Source organism: Vespa crabro, chromosome 17 (genome assembly GCF_910589235.1).
Source record: "Vespa crabro chromosome 17, iyVesCrab1.2, whole genome shotgun sequence".
Classification (NCBI taxonomy): Eukaryota; Metazoa; Arthropoda; class Insecta; order Hymenoptera; family Vespidae; genus Vespa; species Vespa crabro.
This window is the reverse complement of record NC_060971.1, coordinates 1,237,844-1,256,615: the sequence shown is the minus strand read 5'-3', so window position 1 is coordinate 1,256,615 and position 18,772 is coordinate 1,237,844. Positions and strand designations below refer to the sequence as shown.

Here is an 18,772-nt window from a genome sequence, read left to right as displayed (position 1 = left end):
GATTATAGAAATTACACATTGCACAGTTACATATGGTGTATATAATATTAATATTTCATTGATCATTTACATGTTTTATAGACTCAACAATATTATTTACAAAATTTATTTTACATGATTTTAATTATAAAGTAAACCAAATTACTTAATGGTACGTTGCATAATTTAATACAATAATGAAATGTACGAATTATTTACGACATTGACCTTATATCATATTCTATAAACGGAATTACCTTTCTAGTATTTGGATAATTCATTTCATTATATTACAACTTATATAAAACAGTTCAGACATAGCAAGATTTCATTAGAATTAAAACTGTACTCTTATGCTTTAGAAGCTTATTTGTTTTTATATTTTATACAAAGAATCTACAGGTAATATGTATTCAGTAATTTTTAGAATTACTTAATCTGATGCTATTTTAATATGTTTCATGATGGTATCAACAACTTCCCTACTTGTAGCTTGACCACCAAGATCACGTGTTTGTACTCCTTGATTGATAGTTTTATTTATTGCATGTTGAATCAGGGTAGCATGTTCTTTGTGTCCTAAATGACGCAACATATCGACTCCTGCATTTAACATAGCAATAGGATTTGCAATATTTTTTCCAGCAATACTTGTGCCAGTATTACGAGTACCTGGTTCAAAGATTGTATAATGATCACCATAATTTTTTCCAGCTAATAATCCTGCTCCACCTAATAGACCACAAACTACATTGGAAACAATAGCCCCGTATAAATTTGTAGTAAGTACAACATCAAATTGATGAGGGTTAGAAACCAATTGCATACAAGTGTTATCAATGATCATGTCATTATGAACAATGTCTGGATAATCTTTAGCAACATCTCGTGATATTTCTAAAAACAATCCATCAGAGAGCTTCATTATATTAGCTTTATGAACTGTAGTAATCTTTTTCCTTCCATTTCGTTTAGCATATTCGAATGCATAACGTGCTACTCGTTCAGAATTAGAACTTGTTATAACCTTCATGCTTTCAACAACTCCATTTACACTTTCATGCTCTAACATAGCATATTCCCCTTCTGTATTTTGTCTGACAATAACAATATCAATATTCTTTTGCCGACAATTAACACCCGGATAAGAAACACAATGTAAAACATTTACGTAGAGATCTAACTCATTGCGGAGGGCAACATTACGTGAAATTACATCTGCTTCAGTACTATGAGTTTCTATATTCCCTTTTAATGCTACACCATTTCTACGAATTGACGTGATTGCATAATCTAAATCATCGTTATTATCAGCATTAGGATCGATATCTATATCTTCAAAGTCTACAGGTACACCTGCATACCTAAAAACCTAAAGCAAAATTGGTTTAACTAAAATGGATAATAAAAACTATGATATATAACGAGAAGAAGTTTATAAATTTGTTTGCATTATTATTCTCAATATCTCTATAACTATTTATAACCACCTAAAATAATCGCTAACTTACCTCTTTCACGTATCCCATTAACTCAGGTCCAATACCAGCTCCAGGTAATAGAGTAACTGTGTGTCGTCCACCATAATGAGCTTTTGGTATTGGCATGGTTTTTTTTATTGTAGGAGTCTTATGTTGGATTTCAAATGCGGATTGGGAGGCACAACGGTGGATCTGATACATCACTGTTTTTGATTGCAAATATTTAAGAACCGAACGAGCAGCCATTTCGAATTTTTTATCTATTAAATAATAAACAAAATTTTATTCAAATTTTATATCTTTGAAAGCAGAAAAATAATACTAATATAATTTAAGTATTACTTAATACTTACTGTATTTTGCAATTCTATTTTCAAAGTGTTCTAAAGAACCTTCAGCTATAGAAACAAGAACCGTTTGCGGAGTGGGGGTTAACGTTAGGTCTGCCTTGGATTTATAGTAAAAGATTCTAACGATTTGATTGGTTAACGACAAGTTCCAAAAACTGTTTTAATAAAACTATTTCGAAATTTAATAAAAACATAAATTTGGTTTTGTGAAATTGTGAACTATCACAAACATAAATAAACATTGACCATATAATAAATAGAATCATGATTCAGTATTTCGTGGTACTTTCGACAATAAATATCGTCGCTCATTTAGATAATCACTCCCAATTAATTCCTTATAATATTATTTATTTAATTATACTACATAATATTTATTTACTTCTTATTAATTATCGATATATTACATAATTTTTAATTTAGATGTATATATCGCGGTAAATTACTAGCCAATCAAATTGCTCCCGCCATGATATTTCTATTTGCGCGCCAATTAGATAAAGCATTCTAATCGTATTACAAGAAAATTATTATATGTAATTTTAAAAACATTCATTCTTTTCTTACTTAATATTATTTTTCAATTTGCAACTTTAAAGCATTCGTTGTGTTTAACTAATTATATATTTATTTATTACCTAAAACTTTATTTTACCTAAAAAGGATGACAATTGAATCCATACACGTATAAAGTTACTATACAAATTATTTTTTAATTGTTTATCAATAAGATCTTTATGGATTCGATATGTGTTTGACAAAGATACTTATATAATAAGTATAGTTTTTCTTATCTTTAAGATGTCTGCGTGTGTGTATTATACAACTGTTATACATATATATAAAAATTGTGTTGAATATACAATGAAAATTAAACATTCGCGCTAAAACTAAAGAGCACGTCGCATAATATTATTCTTTTATAAGATAAGTCGATCAACTATAAAACTACATTAGTTCATGGACTCCTCGATTAACGAGATACGTCAAATTGGTGTCAAGTTTTGGATGATAGTATGTAGTATAGAAAAGCTTGTTGTCTATACAAGTAGAGATTCTCGTTAAAACATATTTAATAAAAAAATATTATTAATAAAAAGGATAAAAAATTAACGACATGAATCATTCGAAGAATGATAAATATTTGTTAAAAACGTCAAGACAATACAACGTTGTATTTGTATAGAATAAGACGAGGTGTCTAATAGGGTGATGGTAAAGAGTTGAAAGGGGTGAAAGAGTAGAAGGAGAAGGTGGAGTTGGAGGAAGAGGTAGAGAAAGAAGAAGAAGAAGACGAGCAGTTGGAGGAAGAGGTGGAAGGGGAAAAGAAAAAGGAGGAGGAGCTTATCTACAGTGCAGATCGCGAGGGCGCGGGGCCGCGACCCTGAGCCCGATACGCGCAATATTATCCTGGACAGCGAACCTGTAATAGTAGTGTAGTGTGGTAAATGCAATCGAATGCATTGGAGTATTTATCGACGAAAGTCTTATTCGTTTTGAATAAAAAGTGAGATATCAGGATAGTTTAATACGGTGCGAGAGATATTAATGTGGTAAAAGGTCAAGAGTTCATGATCGGTTAAACGGAAAGGAACGATGATCTGGATCTTATGTAGAGTTTGATGATAAACCATCTTACTTCGTTTTTTCTTTAATATCTCTGAATAAAGATTTCAAATATCAAAGCATTTTTGTGTATACAAGTATATAAGAAATATTTTTATTAAGGTGTGTCGAAAGAAAGTGTTAGCAAATAGTAAAAGTGTATGCGACTGTGCGACGAGTGATAGTTTTTTCCCTCCTCCCCACTCCTCCCCCTTACCACATCTTAGAATTATCTTTTAGCCTTCTTTTTTTTCTATTCTGTGAAAGTGTTACTTGTGCATAATCGTTTATCGGACGACTCAAAAATGCCGCTCTTTGGTAAGAAGGATTCTAATAAAAAAATGAAGAAAGATGGGAAAGACGATAAATCACCATCCGTCGAAGATAAATATATTTTAAAGGAATTGCTTGGAACGTGAGTCTTAGATATTGTTTTTGTATACGTAATGACACGTAATCTTTTCTTAGCTCCTATATAGATTGCGTAGAATATTTTTACCACATGGCTTGTTTCTATTTATCTCTATTTCTCGGTTTAAACTGTGATTTTTTATATATATATTTCTTTTTTCTATCGATTACATATATAGAAATTGCTCGATAGTGTAAAATATACCGTTTTATAAAATTATCCATAAATTTATATAACATTGCTTAACAATATTTTTCATTAAAATATTTATTGTATTTCGGATGTTTTACATAAAATTTTATATATGTACTTTTATGACAAGTTTTCTACATATATATTTGTTTTAAAATTTTGTTAAAATTAAAAAGATATTTCTATAAATAATTTATTTTATTATTTCATGACATACGTTTCTCATAATGAAAGTTATATATAAATTATAAAAAATGTTAATGTATGATAGGTTATATATATATATAAATCTCATATATTATGAACGTACAAGTAATCATATTAATATATACATTACAAGCTCTTTTTGTACAGGGGTGCTTTCTCCGAAGTAAGATTAGCAGAAAGTAAAGAAAAACCTGGTCAAATGTTCGCTGTCAAGATTATTGATAAAAAGGCATTGAAAGGAAAAGAAGATTCTCTAGAAAATGAAATCAAAGTATTAAGGAGGTAAGAAACAGTCTATTTTGTTAATATTGATAACAATTATGTGATGTATGCACTTTCAAATGCTGACAGGTGATTGATTAATTATCAGCTTTATGATCGCTCGGTTCAACGTTAGTACTTTTTTGCATGTAATTTATATAGTTTATAATATATGCTTTTTATATAGAATATTCATTTCCCTGCCTGTATATCTTACCTTTTCTGTTTTTCTTGTACATTATTACACATTTTCAGTATATAGTTTGGGGATCATATTAAAATACCATTGGAATGCGACTTATTAAAAATTTATCATATTTTAGCAATTTATTCAGTTTTTCATTTCATTACAAGTTTATACACACATACACCCACACACACATTATTTTGTAGTAAATAATATATTTATTAAGATATTATATTTTATCATAGCTTTATGTATAGACCATGAAACTTATAAAAATAATAAATCTTCATCTATGTTCTGACATAATTATATTTGACATAATACATATTGTGATATTTGAGTGAACTTTAATAATTATTAAGCATTTTTTATTCTTTTTCATTATATATAAAATTATTATTTAAATATATATATTATTTAAATATTATTTAAATATATATATATATATATTTATATACATTTTATTAAATATAATAGAGATAAATATATTAAAGATAATGTTAAAGTAAAAATATTATGTCATAGCATACTTACTTAAAAGATATGTAAAATACAAAAAATATAAATGCAACAGTACTTGGAGATAAAAATAAATAATATAAAGTAAAAAGATATATTAAGATGTTCTATAATGTGCATAATGATAGATTTAAAACACCAAAATAATAAAAAATTTTATACAAATGTTTATCCTATCTAACCTTGTTTTCAAGTTATTCTTGCTTTAGTTTTGTAATTATTTGTAATTATTTTGTATATATTCTATTAAATCAAGTTTACTTGTTTTAATAGAAATTGTTTAAAGTAATCGTCTTTGATTTAAATACAAGCATCTGAACGTCTTCTTACTGATTTTCTGGCTCATTAAAAAAAAGTCAGGTATTTCTTGTATTTCTTGGCAATCTTCTTTATTATGTTGGCAAAGTATTAGCAGAATATAGAATGAATTAATAGCTTGGTTTCACAAAGAATTAGTAGAGCAAAATAGCTCTAATTTAGAAACAGGTTAAATAGAACAAATACTTATATATATTTATCTCTTATTATTTTCATATACTGAATCTACCAAAGTAATTATATTCACATATTATAGTACATTCTTTGTATATTCACAATTTATAGATAGAAAATGCAAGTTACTAATTACAATCTCACATTTTTAAGCACTATTTTTTGTGATAATACAGAGTAGTTTATTTTGATAATGATATCAATATTAATTTTATAAAAATAGACTTTCAGAGTAAACAGATAGACTTTTAAAGCAAGTCACATAGATATGATATTAATTAGATTCTCAACTAGTTTTTTTATTAGAATGAATAGTTACAAAATTGATGAAATAGTTGATGAAATAATACCATGAACTACCCTGTATAAATCCAATTTGATATCTTATATGTCATCACATTATATGCTGGATCATTTGAGACTTTCTTTTCTACTAACAGTAAGTAATGTACATCATACATATATAACTGAAATCTATTTTGATGCAAAATATATAATTTTATATATTTTTCAATTATATAATGTTTCTATAAAGTTTACATAAATTATAATTCTTTTCTACATTGAATTTGATTATCTGACCACATTCTGCTTGGATAAAAGGATCTCTGCACAAAGTAAACTCAAGAAAAGTCTGGAAAAAGAAAGTTTGAGCAAGCTATCAGTTACTTTCAATGTACATTATATAATTTTGTGTGATATTGTTATACTTCGTAGGTTCAGTGAAAGAGTGACACCACAGAGTGGTGCTGGACTCCTCAAGTCGGATAGTAGTGGCGAAACAGGATGGTAAGTGTGGGCCCTCTATTTGGGCACCAACTGCCTATGTGACTCAATTCCTGTATCATTCAACAATATCATACATTACTATAATTCAATTTACATCTTGCTCACATAAATTTATATATATAGAAAAAAAGAAAAAAAAAAAAAACTGAGCACAATTTTCTTATTTGACATATTGCACATCAAAGAAGTACAAAAAAGTAGTTAAATCTTAATTTTATATAATTACAATTATGTAGTAGTAAAATATTTCATTGATTAGTTATAGGCTTATATAAAAAACATATAAGCCTATATAATTAACATTTTTTTCATTCTTATCACTTGTTTTTATTTCATATCTTTTCTTATAACTTTTCTCTTTCTTAGTTATTTAATTACTTTCTCTTTATCTCGACCTATTTTCTATTTTCTAAATTCTTCTTTATCTAAATCTCTTTTTTATCTCTATTTAAATTGAACCATCTATCTTCTTACTTTTTATATATATATATATATATATAACCTTTCTCTGATTCACATTTATCTATTATTATGAACTTAACCTTTATATACTTTATCAATTTAATTACAATTATATATGTATAGATGTAATAAAATATTCTCAGTGTATTAAAAACGATATATATTTCCGTTATTGTTAGTATTTTTTTGAAATAATTTTGTAGATTTTGTAAATATTAAATATTATTATATACGTTAATGTTTTTACGTAAAAGGCATTAGAAGTATTAACTTATATTTTATCCAGATGGTTTAATTTATAAAAAAGTTGTATGTTTACTTTTTAAATTTAAAACTCATTTCCAGGAAATTTGTGTTCAGGCAACAAAAAAACTTATGCGTATATCATTGACATTATAATCATTATAATTAAAGTTTATGTTTTTTTCTTTTTTTCATTATTAATTAATTTCATGTATAGTACATATAATAAAAATGTAATATTAATGTTGTGTACATAGTATTATTAGTAAAAAAGTAAGTATATGTACTTAATGAATTATATTTTTAATATTTTAAATATTTGAAATATTTATGATAAAAATGTTATTTTAATATATCCGTAATTGTTGTAAATGTTGTTAGTGCTTTTTTTCCTTTTTATATGCTAAAATTATTGTTTGCTGTATTTTGTGGCCTTATTTATTTTATAGAACCGTGTACATATATATATATATGTATATGTGTATATATATATACACACACACATGAAGTTTTCTGCTTTGCTAACATCAGTAGTATTTTGTGAAAATGCTCATATACATTTTTGGGAGAGTAATACCTATAGCTCTAATACAGCATGTGATGTGATGGACAATATTTATATCTATTATAGTCAGATCATTATGATCAAGTATTATGATCAGGAATTAATATATTAGCACTCCATATCTTTAGTTGAATAATAAATTGTTGAAGAATTAAGATTTGCAAAAAAATTGTATTATCGTAATATAAGAACTGTCATAAAGATAAGAAAAATATGTAGTACTCTTGGAATCTTATAATCAATGTAAAAAAAGAAAAAAAATGCAAAAGAAAAAACAAACAAGTCAAACTACTATATTTAAGAGAAATATTTAAAATGTATGAGACAATTTTTAATAAGAAGAGATAGAATGAAACTAAATATGGTTGTTACAGGTTAACACATCCTAATATAGTACAGCTATTGGAAACTTATGAAGACAAGATTAAAGTGTACTTAGTTATGGAGTTGTAAGTTATATAGTAAATTTTTGAATATTGATATAATGATTAAGTTAACTATAGATAATATATTAATCATATTTATTTTGTGTTACAGAGTTACTGGCGGCGAGCTTTTTGACAGAATAGTTGAGAAAGGTTCCTATACAGAGAAAGATGCCTCAGGTTTAATAAGACAAGTCTTAGAAGCAGTTGATTATATGCATGAACAAGGTGTTGTTCATAGAGATCTTAAACCAGAAAATCTCTTATATTATAGTCCAGATGAAGATAGTAAGATTATGATTAGTGATTTTGGTTTATCAAAAATGGAAGATTCAGGAATAATGGCTACTGCTTGTGGTACACCAGGATATGTTGGTATGTAAATAAGATAATTATCTTTTTATAGTTTTTTTTTCTTTTTTAATTTCATACAAGTTTACTATTAAGATTATTATTTACAGCTCCTGAAGTACTTGCTCAGAAGCCATATGGTAAAGCAGTTGATGTTTGGAGTATAGGTGTCATCTCGTATATTCTTTTATGCGGATACCCTCCATTTTATGATGAAAATGATGCCAATCTCTTTGCACAGATTCTAAAAGGTAATAAAAATGGACGTATACATATATATATTGTTTTAGACAACGAAGAAGAGACAATGTCGTCAGATATTCAGATTAATTGTAACACTTAGGACTGACAAGCACATGAAGTAATACATTAATTTGAAATTTTCATTTTTAAGGTACTATTCTAGTTTTCGTATGCAGCTTTAATACATACTAGCGTAGTAAGTAATGAAATTTCTGTGTGCGTCTGAGTCCTTATATTTGACTGTCAATTATTATTCCTTTGGTGACAAATGATCATTATCTAGAAACATTTCCATAATGAACCAGAATTTTATCAATAAATTCTGTTACATTTAAAATTATGTAGCAGATACTATACAATATACGCGTATATGATGAAAATACATTATACACGTGTGCATCCATAGTACTGTGCTTGTTTATATGGATATTTCATGTTAGGATAATATATCTCCAAGGGATTATTTTTACATAGTAGCATTTTTTAATTAATCGAAATAAATTAAAAAATGAAATTATAAATAACTAGGAATCGTACGGACACTAATTATGAGGGAATCAAGATAAACAGTTCTTTTTATCTTTCTTTTTTTTTGAACTTATCTTTTGTTTTTGTTTTCCCATACAAATTATACATTTGCTCTACTTATACTGTCACAAAATCGTCTACTCTATAGCAAGGAGCTAACCAGACTGTTATAGGTGAATTTGAATTTGATTCACCATACTGGGACGATATCAGTGATTCAGCTAAGGATTTCATACACAAGTTGATGTGCGTCAATGTTGAGCAACGCTATACATGCAAACAGGCCCTAGCACATCCTTGGTAAGAATATATATTAATATAGATTAATAACTTTCTATTTGAGATATAACTTACAAAATAGAATAAATTTTTATATTAACTAAAATAAAAATAAAATAAATGTAATTTTTAAAACAATTTTATATTTTTTATAATACAAATTGTAATATAACTGTAGATACTATTTAAGATTATGTAAAATATATATTGACTTCATAAAGAAGAGTATTACAGGAATATTATTGATATCAAATAATATTTAATTAATATCAATTAAGTAAGTAATAAAATTCTATTCTCTGTGATGACTTATGATTAATAATTGTTTAATGATAATGTCCTTAATAACTTTTAGAGATTTAATATGTAAATGGAAAAAAGAAAAAATATTATTAAAATGATAATTATCTAATTAATATATTATTAAGACATCTCAGATAAAAATAATAATTTAAATTTAAATACTCTATTGAATAATATTATCTCTTTACTAAGTTTTTGAATCATATAACATATGAATCATATAACATAATTTTAAATCATATAATACAATTTTATACATTTATGTGTTTCATCTAACTTAATATATAATTCATTTTTCTAGGATTTCTGGAAACGCAGCTAGCAATAAAAATATCCATGGTACTGTATCTGAACAACTTAAAAAGAACTTTGCCAAATCGAAGTGGAAGGTTAGTATGGATGTATAATCAGCAAATTCCTGATTGTGCATATGTTTGCTCACCAGGCTCCGTAGGAAAGTCTCCCTCTTCTCTCATGGTTCCAGCAAGCGTATCATGCAACCACGGTCATACGTCAGATGCAGAGACTGGCACTCAACAGCGGCCAGCAGCAACAGGGCCCAGGATCAGGCCCTTGCAGCGGCAACCTCACGCCGTGTCCCGATCAATCGCAAACCAATCCCAGCAACCATCAGCACAGACCACTGGGACCTCCAAACAACCTCAATTGAAGGATATTCTTGAGCCATCATTGTCCACACCAAACTTGGTGGCTTTGCCAACCTCTCCCATTCCACTTACTCCTAGCTCTCCATTATACTTACGCAGTAAACGCTTTAAATTATGGGGCAGTACACGCACTGCTCTCTCTACTCTTTTTCGAGTGAATGTCTCGTATCTTAGGAAACAAAGGAAATATAAAAAAAGTTGAATCTCAATGCTAAACATTCTCTAGAAGTTAATGTCAATGAAATATAACGCTTTGTAATCATTATTTACAAGGTGTGAAAGAGCTACATTACCTCAAGCTAAAATGCTTTATTACAATTTCCTATGACATAGTGAAATGCTGATTATGTATAGTATACAAATTAATGGATTGCACGATGAATCACAGTTTTCACATACTGTTTCTTGCCTTTTTAAAAACTGGGATAATTATTTCCTTTTTTTTTTCGATTTTTAAAAATACTTGTATATAAAGATTAAATGCTATTTGTGTTGAACATTATTAAATGATTTAAATGAAATTAACGAATTATCTCAAGAGATATATAAGAAGAAATTGTTCTCCACATAAATTTTTATGTGATTCAATATATTGATTTTATACCCCCTAAAAAGTCTTATAATCCGTTAATAATCTAACAGTATATATATATGATTTATGAAACCTAACTAGATTGAATTGATTAATCATTAAAAATCGGGTGAACAGTACAACGATAAATTTTTAATCTTTTATAAAATCTGAGATTTATAATAAACATTTATTGTTCAAAACAATTCTGTGTAATATAAATGTATTAAACATGTTTCGAAAGAATTGTATTTAATATTATACAATATATGTGCAAGATATTTTTATTATTTTATTTTAATATCGCATTATAAATAATTAATTTATAACAAACATTATTCGTACGTAAAGTATGTATAAAATTTATTGTTCTATATCGATAATATTAAATATTTCTTACAGAATTGTACTTGAACAATGATAAAACTTTGAGGATCTGTTTCTTATTGTATATCTTTACGTGTCCTAAAAGGAATGAAATACTTTATTTTCTAATTTTGTATATATCAAGGCAATACGCGTATAATTCTTTTATAGTAATTGCTTATATGAGAAAAATGATTTTACATTATATATAAATTGTGTATGATTGTCAAACAAACCCCGTGTGTGCACTTGACTTATTGCAAATTTGAGTTTGTAAAAGTGTACTTCTTTTTCTAATAGTTTATAGTTCGGAAATAATTGTAGAGATGCATGTAATTCTCTTGCCAAGATTGATCGCATGCTGTGAAAAGTGCATTAAATACATACGTCTAACGGAAGTACTTTTGAAATCGTGATAGACAAACAAATATCCTTTTAAAAAAAATTGCTAAGATTTTTGGAAATAATTTTTCAGATATACGTACATAGTAATTAGTTTCCAAGCTTTTGCGTGGATATGTTATATTTTACGGGAAAAAAGGAAAAATTAAAATTGTTTACACTAATTAATAGGTATATGAAATTGATTTCTTTTTCTTTTTTTTTTTCCATACATGTTAAGTATATTATGTGGTGATATTAGTGTATTAGTTTAATAATACGAAGCATTCGTTACGTTAAGCAGCAACAAAGACATTACCCGCGTTAATAAAAGTGCACACAGCCACATGCATGTATGCATATGAGATTATAATAATACTAATATTTTTAATCTATCTCATACTGTCTTACAAAAAAAAAAATATGTAAATAAAATAGACATACATATGCATGCATACTTTTCAATAATTTTAAGATACAAATATAAACAACATATATGTATTATAATGTGAAATTTATTATGCTATTATATATGTTCATATATACATTATATTAAAAGTTATAAAAAAACTTTTTATTTTCGGAAAGCTATTATAAAGCAGCATCTAAACTAAACTAAATTAAATTATAATAAATGTTTGCATATTTTGATTTATTTATTCATCAAACTTTTAGTATTTGGATAATATACTTTCTGCAATATTTGTATGATATAATCTACATGCAAAACTCTTAAAAATAATATTCTAACGAAAATGTATAAAATGTTACATAGCTCATGTAAATGTTGTAAAAATAACTTGTGTGTTTGTATTTGTATCTTATTAATAGATTATTTATAATTACCACATATACAATAATATCTAAAATTTCAGAATATAGATGTTTGCAATTTTATCTTCTCAAACAAATTGAGAAATTCACCTTTTTTATTTGGGATGTTTTAATTATGCTCATGCAATCACACTTTTTCATAAATAATATCTGCAAAGTGCAATGTATGTGTGCCTCTTGTGATAATGATATTATCGTAAATTTTAAAGAACTTATTATCTGATTACAAAAAATCAAAAGTCATGTTTGAAACTATTAATCGTTTAAATGACATAAAAGAGATGCATATAAAAATTGTTGCGAAAAATACATGTTATGTATGTGTATTTATAATATGCACATGCAGTATCAAAAAGAATGACTGAATTGAAGAGAGGTTATCTGCAAAAAAAATACTTTGATATTAATCAAAACAAAAAATTATTGCTGTGCTATAGAATCAGGTGATGTTTCTTGTTCTGTGAAAAAACTTCAAGTTTATAAAAAGAATAATATTTTAAACAAATATAATACAACATATGGAAGTAATAAACTCAAATTACATAACGTTTAAGAACTTGTGTATTTCATTAATACCACATGTATACAATTTTTAATCATTCTTAATGGAACTTGCCATCAAAATGGCTGAGTATCGCTCTATAATAAAAACGAGCATTTTAGAAATATATTTTCTTTCTTAATTAACACACATATATATATATATATATATATATATATATATATATATATATATATATATATATATATATATCACAATACGCATTATGAATATGTATAAATATAATAATTGAAAAATACAATTATAAAACTAATATCAAATTGATTACATTGCAAAGAAAATATTTCAACCTTATCATTAATTATTATATTATATATTGACATATTTTCTTACAAATATTATTTGTATCCTTATTTATAAATTTAACTCTCTTCAAATATTAAGATCTTTCATATCTTATGGAATAATAATCCAGAATAATAATATAAGACATACTTGTTCCGTTGAAAAAGGAAGTTCAAATTTTAACTTGTTAACTAACATAAATGCTAAACAAAAAATAAAGATATAAACAAGATTAATGAAACATATAAGATTAAATGACGTTTAAATAATTGTAAATTATAAGTTATATTGAAACTAATTATTATTATATAAAATACATAACTAATTATTAAAGCATTGCTAGAGTGAATACTATCGATTATTAGAAATAATGCGTTTGGTTGTTTTCATTACATAATCCTAAAAACGATTGATATAAATAAAGGTAAAAAAAGATAAATTTGATTGTGTGATTTGTAGTGTATTACATTCGTGTATAAAATACCATACTGTTTATATTGATTTACATTGTTATTATTTTAAACAAATCAACTGAGAGTTACATTTGTAAATATGTTCAAAAAGTAATATTTAATCAAAGCTCATCGACAAGATATTTTCATTTCTTAACTAATATATCTAGAGTATATATGCATAAAATTAATAATATTTATTAATGTTCATCATTATACTTATATTGTGATGAAAATACATTATAAAATGTTATGTTATATATTTTTTATTACATTCATTTATACCTACAAGAATGAAAATATTTTCATTGGCATTGACAAATAAAGATTACATACATAACTTTGTGCTTAACAATAAACTACATTATTATTTTGTACAATTAATAGAAAATGTGTTAATAATTCTGCTTGATTAGAAATAAGTTGTTTTAGCTGCTATGTTTATTTATACATTTGTTGTTGTCATTATAAAATTATATAATATTACATAAATTTCAGAGATAATCATTTTCAAATATTAGTTGCTTTTATAAAGATACACTATAAAACAGATACAAGTAGTATATCTCTTAATATTTTTCTTTGATCATAAAGTGCTGATGTAAAAAAAGAATTGTATTCTGTAAAAAATCAATATTCTAATGTTAACTTTTTAAGAATATTTTAGTACAAGAAGTACTGAATAATTCTACTATTCAATAGTAGCTATACTAATAGCTTTTTCTAAGATTTGAAATATAAATATTTTTATCTGAATAAATAATTGTATGAAATCGAAATAAAGTTACTTAAACATTAATTAACTGCATTTATTCCAATAATTAGTTGCTAACTAAATAGATTGATTGTGTGTGCCTATTGAATTGTTAAATTTATATTTATTTCAATCACAGACATAAATTATTTAGCAGCCATTTAAAAATATCTATGTAATATTTCAAATATATTCACATATGTATTGTATTGTACAAAGTATTTTTTAGTAATGTTATACATACTTTTACAATAGCATTTCCTTAAAATTTATGAGTTTTTATATAATACAGGTTCTATATTCATTGCTATGAGATGCAAATATAGAGGTGAATGGAAAAAAGATTTGTAAATGTTATATATATAATCACATTTTCAAATACTTGATATTTAGACAATCATTATTATTAGTCTTTTAATATTAATAAAGGTTGAATTAAAAGGTGAATATTAATAATTGTTATAATATATAACTCAAAATAATATAATTTTACTTACTCATTGTATTAAAATTGAAGTTCTTTATAAATTAAAATTAACTTAAATACAAAATATACTAAATTAACATTATAATGTCACGGTAATTGATATTACTTTTTTAAAAATGCATTCTATATATAGAAAAATATGTTAATATAAATATATTTGATGAAACTGAATCTCTTTTTTTCTCAAACATTATTCGAAAATAGTATTATTAAATTAATTATATTTTTAAAATATAAATACTCATATCGCAGATATTCATATTGCAAATAATTTTTTTGCTTATCATAACATACGTGATAATAACATTTGGCCCCTCTATATTTTTCTAATAAAATCTCTGAAATATTCTGATTAACATTGTATTGAGAAAATGTGATTAAATTTCTTATTACTGTGAGTGTATAAATAATCGAATATAATGAATTTATAAACAAGCGTCGTGATCATGTATCAAAATCGTTAAATTGTGCCTGGGAAAGGTATATAATATTAGCATAGTCATATTTTCAATACCTGCTTCAGTCTACATATGCATTTAATGCTTCCTCTAATTTATTTACAATTTTTTTATAAAAGGAAATTTGTTCTTGCAAATGCGTTTTCATAGCTTTATTAATGTGTATATCACGTTCAGATTGAAAATGTGTCTCTTCCGCCATTAATGCGCGTGCTATTATATCTGTTCGGTGAGACATTTCACGCAATTGGTGTGTTTCCATTTTATGTTCTAAAACTAATTTTTCACAATCCTTCCTTGCACTCTAATGAAATATCACAAAATAAATTATAATTAATGCTTTATTTAAAAAAATTAGATTTAAATTAAGTTAAAAAGGAATCATACCTTATATATACTTATAACATCAGGAAAATTACTGATAATTCCTCTATAAATATGAAATTTATCAGCAAGTGGTTCCCAGTCAAATTTTGGCTGTTCCTTATAAAGACGACCAATATCATTGTATGCTTCACCTGTTGCTTTTAATGCATTAGTCAATCTCATATGATTGCTATCATCTCCTTCTAAAGCATGTCCTAATGAAGAAAAAGAAAGACCAATTTTCTGAAATTCTCTTTTATAAAGTACTTGGTGCTTTTTGGCTTGATCAACAGCCATGGCCATGAAATTTTTGACAACAGGATCTAAACCATTTATGTATTTACTAAATGCATCTATTTTAATTTCTACTTTGATAGCATCTAAAGGTGTATCAATACATTGGATGGCATTAAAATAATTCACTCCTAATAATTCATCTTTTTCAGCTAGTCGTTTTCCTGCTTTCCATCTCTTCTCATCGGTACAAATCATAAAGTGATCCCATACTCGGCTACGTGATAACACGGGATGACGACAAACATAATCAACAAATTCTTGTAATTGTGTACGACGATGTTCTATAAATTGTTCATCATAACGCCCTGATAATTGTTTATCAGGTAAAGGTGGAACTGGTATGAAACAATACTTTTCTTCTAAACGTTCATGTAACCAATCAAAATGCTTATATCTTCTTGAAACTTGAATATTATTAAACTGTAATAAAAAAAAAATTTGCGTTAAATCTTTTTTTGAAAAAAAATTTGATGAATTAAAATAAGATCAGTTAAAAAAATACATGAAATACACAAAAAAATATATAAAAAAAACGAGTGCAAGTTGAACATACCGTAGGTGTTAATTGATATACGATGAAGCTTTTAAGACCTTTAAGTTTTGATTCTTTCTTAGGAGATGTAACAACACAACTATATGATTCTCCCGTTGGTACCCATGCACAACGTCCATCTTCAGTTTCTTTAATAAGAAGCTTCTCACTTTCTGGTACACTCGCTACTCTTGTTCCTAATAAAAAACTATCTTCGCCGGATTTAATCAGAGTAGAAAACTTATTATTTTTCTTTGGTACATTAGATATAGGTCTTTCAGGTATCACAGAATGTATAGTATGAATTGAAATAGAATTTCCACTATCAGTGCTATTGGATTGGAGTGCTATATGCATAGCTTGTTGTTGTTGTTGTTGCTGCTGACTTGTAACAGGAACGTATGCTTGTGTTTGACCAACTTCTGAATCATCATCCCAATCATCATCCCAGTAATCTCCTGAACTTTGTTGCGACATTGTCATACTACCTAGTAAATAATAATATTAAATACTAAAGATAATATCTTTACAAACTGTAACAATTTAAGAAGAATATTCCTCAATAGTTATGTATAAACTACATCTTTATTTTATCATACTCGACACGGGAGCAGAAGACTCTATCACTTGCACATATGCCGCTGGGAAAAGGCCAGACTTTCCACCTTGATTGAATCCCTCGCACCATCCATCGCCAACATTGTCTCTCATGACAGTTAAAATTTCTCCTGCGACGATAGATAACTCAGCTGTTCCTGACTCACCAGTAAAATCATATAATGCTCTTACCTAAGAAAAAAAATGTACAGATTTTATAATATTTACTCTATATCGTAAAAAATATTTTTAATCATCATAAATAAGTATGACTCATAAAAAAGGGAACAATAGTTAATTGAACTTTTGACAATGGCTTAATTAACTTTATGGTACCAATTTATTAACATACCTGCTGACCTTCCATTATAAATCTATCTCGAAATTTTGATTACGTCGATATACAATACGAAATATTATTTCAATTTGTCTGATAACGCCCGGTCACATACCTATACTTCTATACTGAGTCGTGCAACTGACATTTGCGCGTTTCTCGTAACTTGTATATTGTACCTTTAACGACATAAATGTATGTACATTGAAAATGACTGTACCAGTGTGAGCTATAAATCGTTGCCGATGAATCGAGATATAATCATTTTTCAATACTTGTTGGAACATTAGAAATTAATGTAATGTTATTTATTTAACAATATAAGTAATAAAATGAGCAAAAATATAATTTCTTAATGGAAATTCTAAATCGCATACTGTCACATAACAAGTAGAGGTTAGGTGTAAGACAAGGGTTTCTAAAATTCTTACGACAGCACTGTGAACACATTGATACACGGAACCACTTTTTTTTATTACGGTCATATTACTTTTGTCCAAGAGTGTACAATTGTAGAATTATTACTAGATCTGAGTATGTTCTAAAATAGTTCGTATTCATAAATACAAATACACATTTTTTAATATTAATTGATTTGTGATCTTATCATATGTAAGTAGATGTAAAGAGATCATAAATTTTAATTAAAATCTAACGATTATTTGTTAAACAATTAAATTATCAAATATAAAAACAATAAATTCTTCACGAGAATGAAAGATGTATTTTTTATGTACGGTAATAACAAAAGACAATATGTAACGTTATAGTCTTCAAAAAATTTCTCTCTAATTTGATTTGGATTGATTTTTCTACCATGCAATTAAAAAAGCAAGTATCTACGAAAAAATCGTATAAAATGTTATTCGAAAAAATTAAATATTGCTTTTACATGTTCAAGGCGTTCTATCGTGACGAAAAGCAGTTTGTAACTAATAAAAGGAATTAAGGC

General features: G+C 26.3%; 3 protein-coding genes across 11 annotated transcripts; 1 reads left to right on the top strand and 2 right to left on the bottom strand.

Annotated features, from left to right (window-relative positions):
• Positions 1–21: 21 nt before the first annotated feature.
• LOC124430175 (isocitrate dehydrogenase [NAD] subunit gamma, mitochondrial) lies at positions 22–1,991 on the bottom strand. Its single transcript, XM_046976384.1, has 3 exons — positions 1,814–1,991; positions 1,491–1,720; positions 22–1,351 (listed from the first exon to the last, which is right to left on the bottom strand). The coding sequence occupies exons 2-3, from the start codon at positions 1,704–1,706 to the stop codon at positions 413–415; spliced, it is 1,155 nt and encodes a 384-aa protein (XP_046832340.1). The 5' UTR covers positions 1,707–1,720; positions 1,814–1,991; the 3' UTR covers positions 22–412.
• Positions 1,992–2,764: 773 nt separating this feature from the next.
• On the top strand, positions 2,765–11,062 carry LOC124430068 (calcium/calmodulin-dependent protein kinase type 1-like). Of its 6 annotated transcripts, none has more exons than XM_046976107.1 (9): positions 2,765–3,830; positions 4,374–4,508; positions 6,403–6,474; positions 8,119–8,193; positions 8,282–8,544; positions 8,631–8,771; positions 9,465–9,591; positions 10,175–10,212; positions 10,319–11,062. In XM_046976107.1, the coding sequence occupies exons 1-9, from the start codon at positions 3,721–3,723 to the stop codon at positions 10,741–10,743; spliced, it is 1,386 nt and encodes a 461-aa protein (XP_046832063.1). In that variant the 5' UTR covers positions 2,765–3,720; the 3' UTR covers positions 10,744–11,062. The 6 variants fall into 6 exon arrangements, 4 of the variants coding, with proteins under 4 accessions (XP_046832063.1, XP_046832064.1, XP_046832066.1 ...); XM_046976110.1 differs by having other exon boundaries at positions 2,768–3,830; positions 10,175–10,262; positions 10,358–10,682; XM_046976108.1 differs by lacking the exon at positions 6,403–6,474.
• A 4,673-nt stretch (positions 11,063–15,735) lies between these two features.
• LOC124429948 (sorting nexin-18) lies at positions 15,736–18,265 on the bottom strand. Of its 4 annotated transcripts, none has more exons than XM_046975851.1 (5): positions 17,836–18,265; positions 17,468–17,675; positions 16,908–17,370; positions 16,079–16,774; positions 15,736–15,995 (listed from the first exon to the last, which is right to left on the bottom strand). In XM_046975851.1, exons 2-5 carry the CDS (start codon positions 17,572–17,574, stop codon positions 15,753–15,755), a joined length of 1,509 nt encoding a protein of 502 aa, XP_046831807.1. In that variant the 5' UTR covers positions 17,575–17,675; positions 17,836–18,265; the 3' UTR covers positions 15,736–15,752. The 4 variants fall into 4 exon arrangements, with proteins under 4 accessions (XP_046831807.1, XP_046831808.1, XP_046831806.1 ...); XM_046975852.1 differs by having other exon boundaries at positions 17,486–17,675; XM_046975850.1 differs by having other exon boundaries at positions 16,908–17,374; positions 17,486–17,675; positions 17,836–18,263.
• Positions 18,266–18,772: the final 507 nt, after the last annotated feature.

Coding starts and splice junctions, on each gene's coding strand:
- LOC124430068 (XM_046976107.1), top strand. CDS start 3,721: ATGCCGCTCTTTGGTAAGAAGGATTCTAATAAAAAAATGAAGAAAGAT. Junction 4,509..6,402: donor GAAATCAAAGTATTAAGGAG/GTAAGAAACAGT, acceptor TATACTTCGTAG/GTTCAGTGAAAGAGTGACAC. Junction 8,194..8,281: donor GTGTACTTAGTTATGGAGTT/GTAAGTTATATA, acceptor TTTGTGTTACAG/AGTTACTGGCGGCGAGCTTT.
- LOC124429948 (XM_046975850.1), bottom strand. Junction 17,375..17,485: donor GTCTTCTGCTCCCGTGTCGA/GTATGATAAAAT, acceptor ATTATTTACTAG/GTAGTATGACAATGTCGCAA. Junction 15,996..16,078: donor ATGTTATAAGTATATATAAG/GTATGATTCCTT, acceptor ATATTTCATTAG/AGTGCAAGGAAGGATTGTGA.
- LOC124430175 (XM_046976384.1), bottom strand. CDS start 1,706: ATGGCTGCTCGTTCGGTTCTTAAATATTTGCAATCAAAAACAGTGATG. Junction 1,352..1,490: donor TAATGGGATACGTGAAAGAG/GTAAGTTAGCGA, acceptor ATTTTGCTTTAG/GTTTTTAGGTATGCAGGTGT.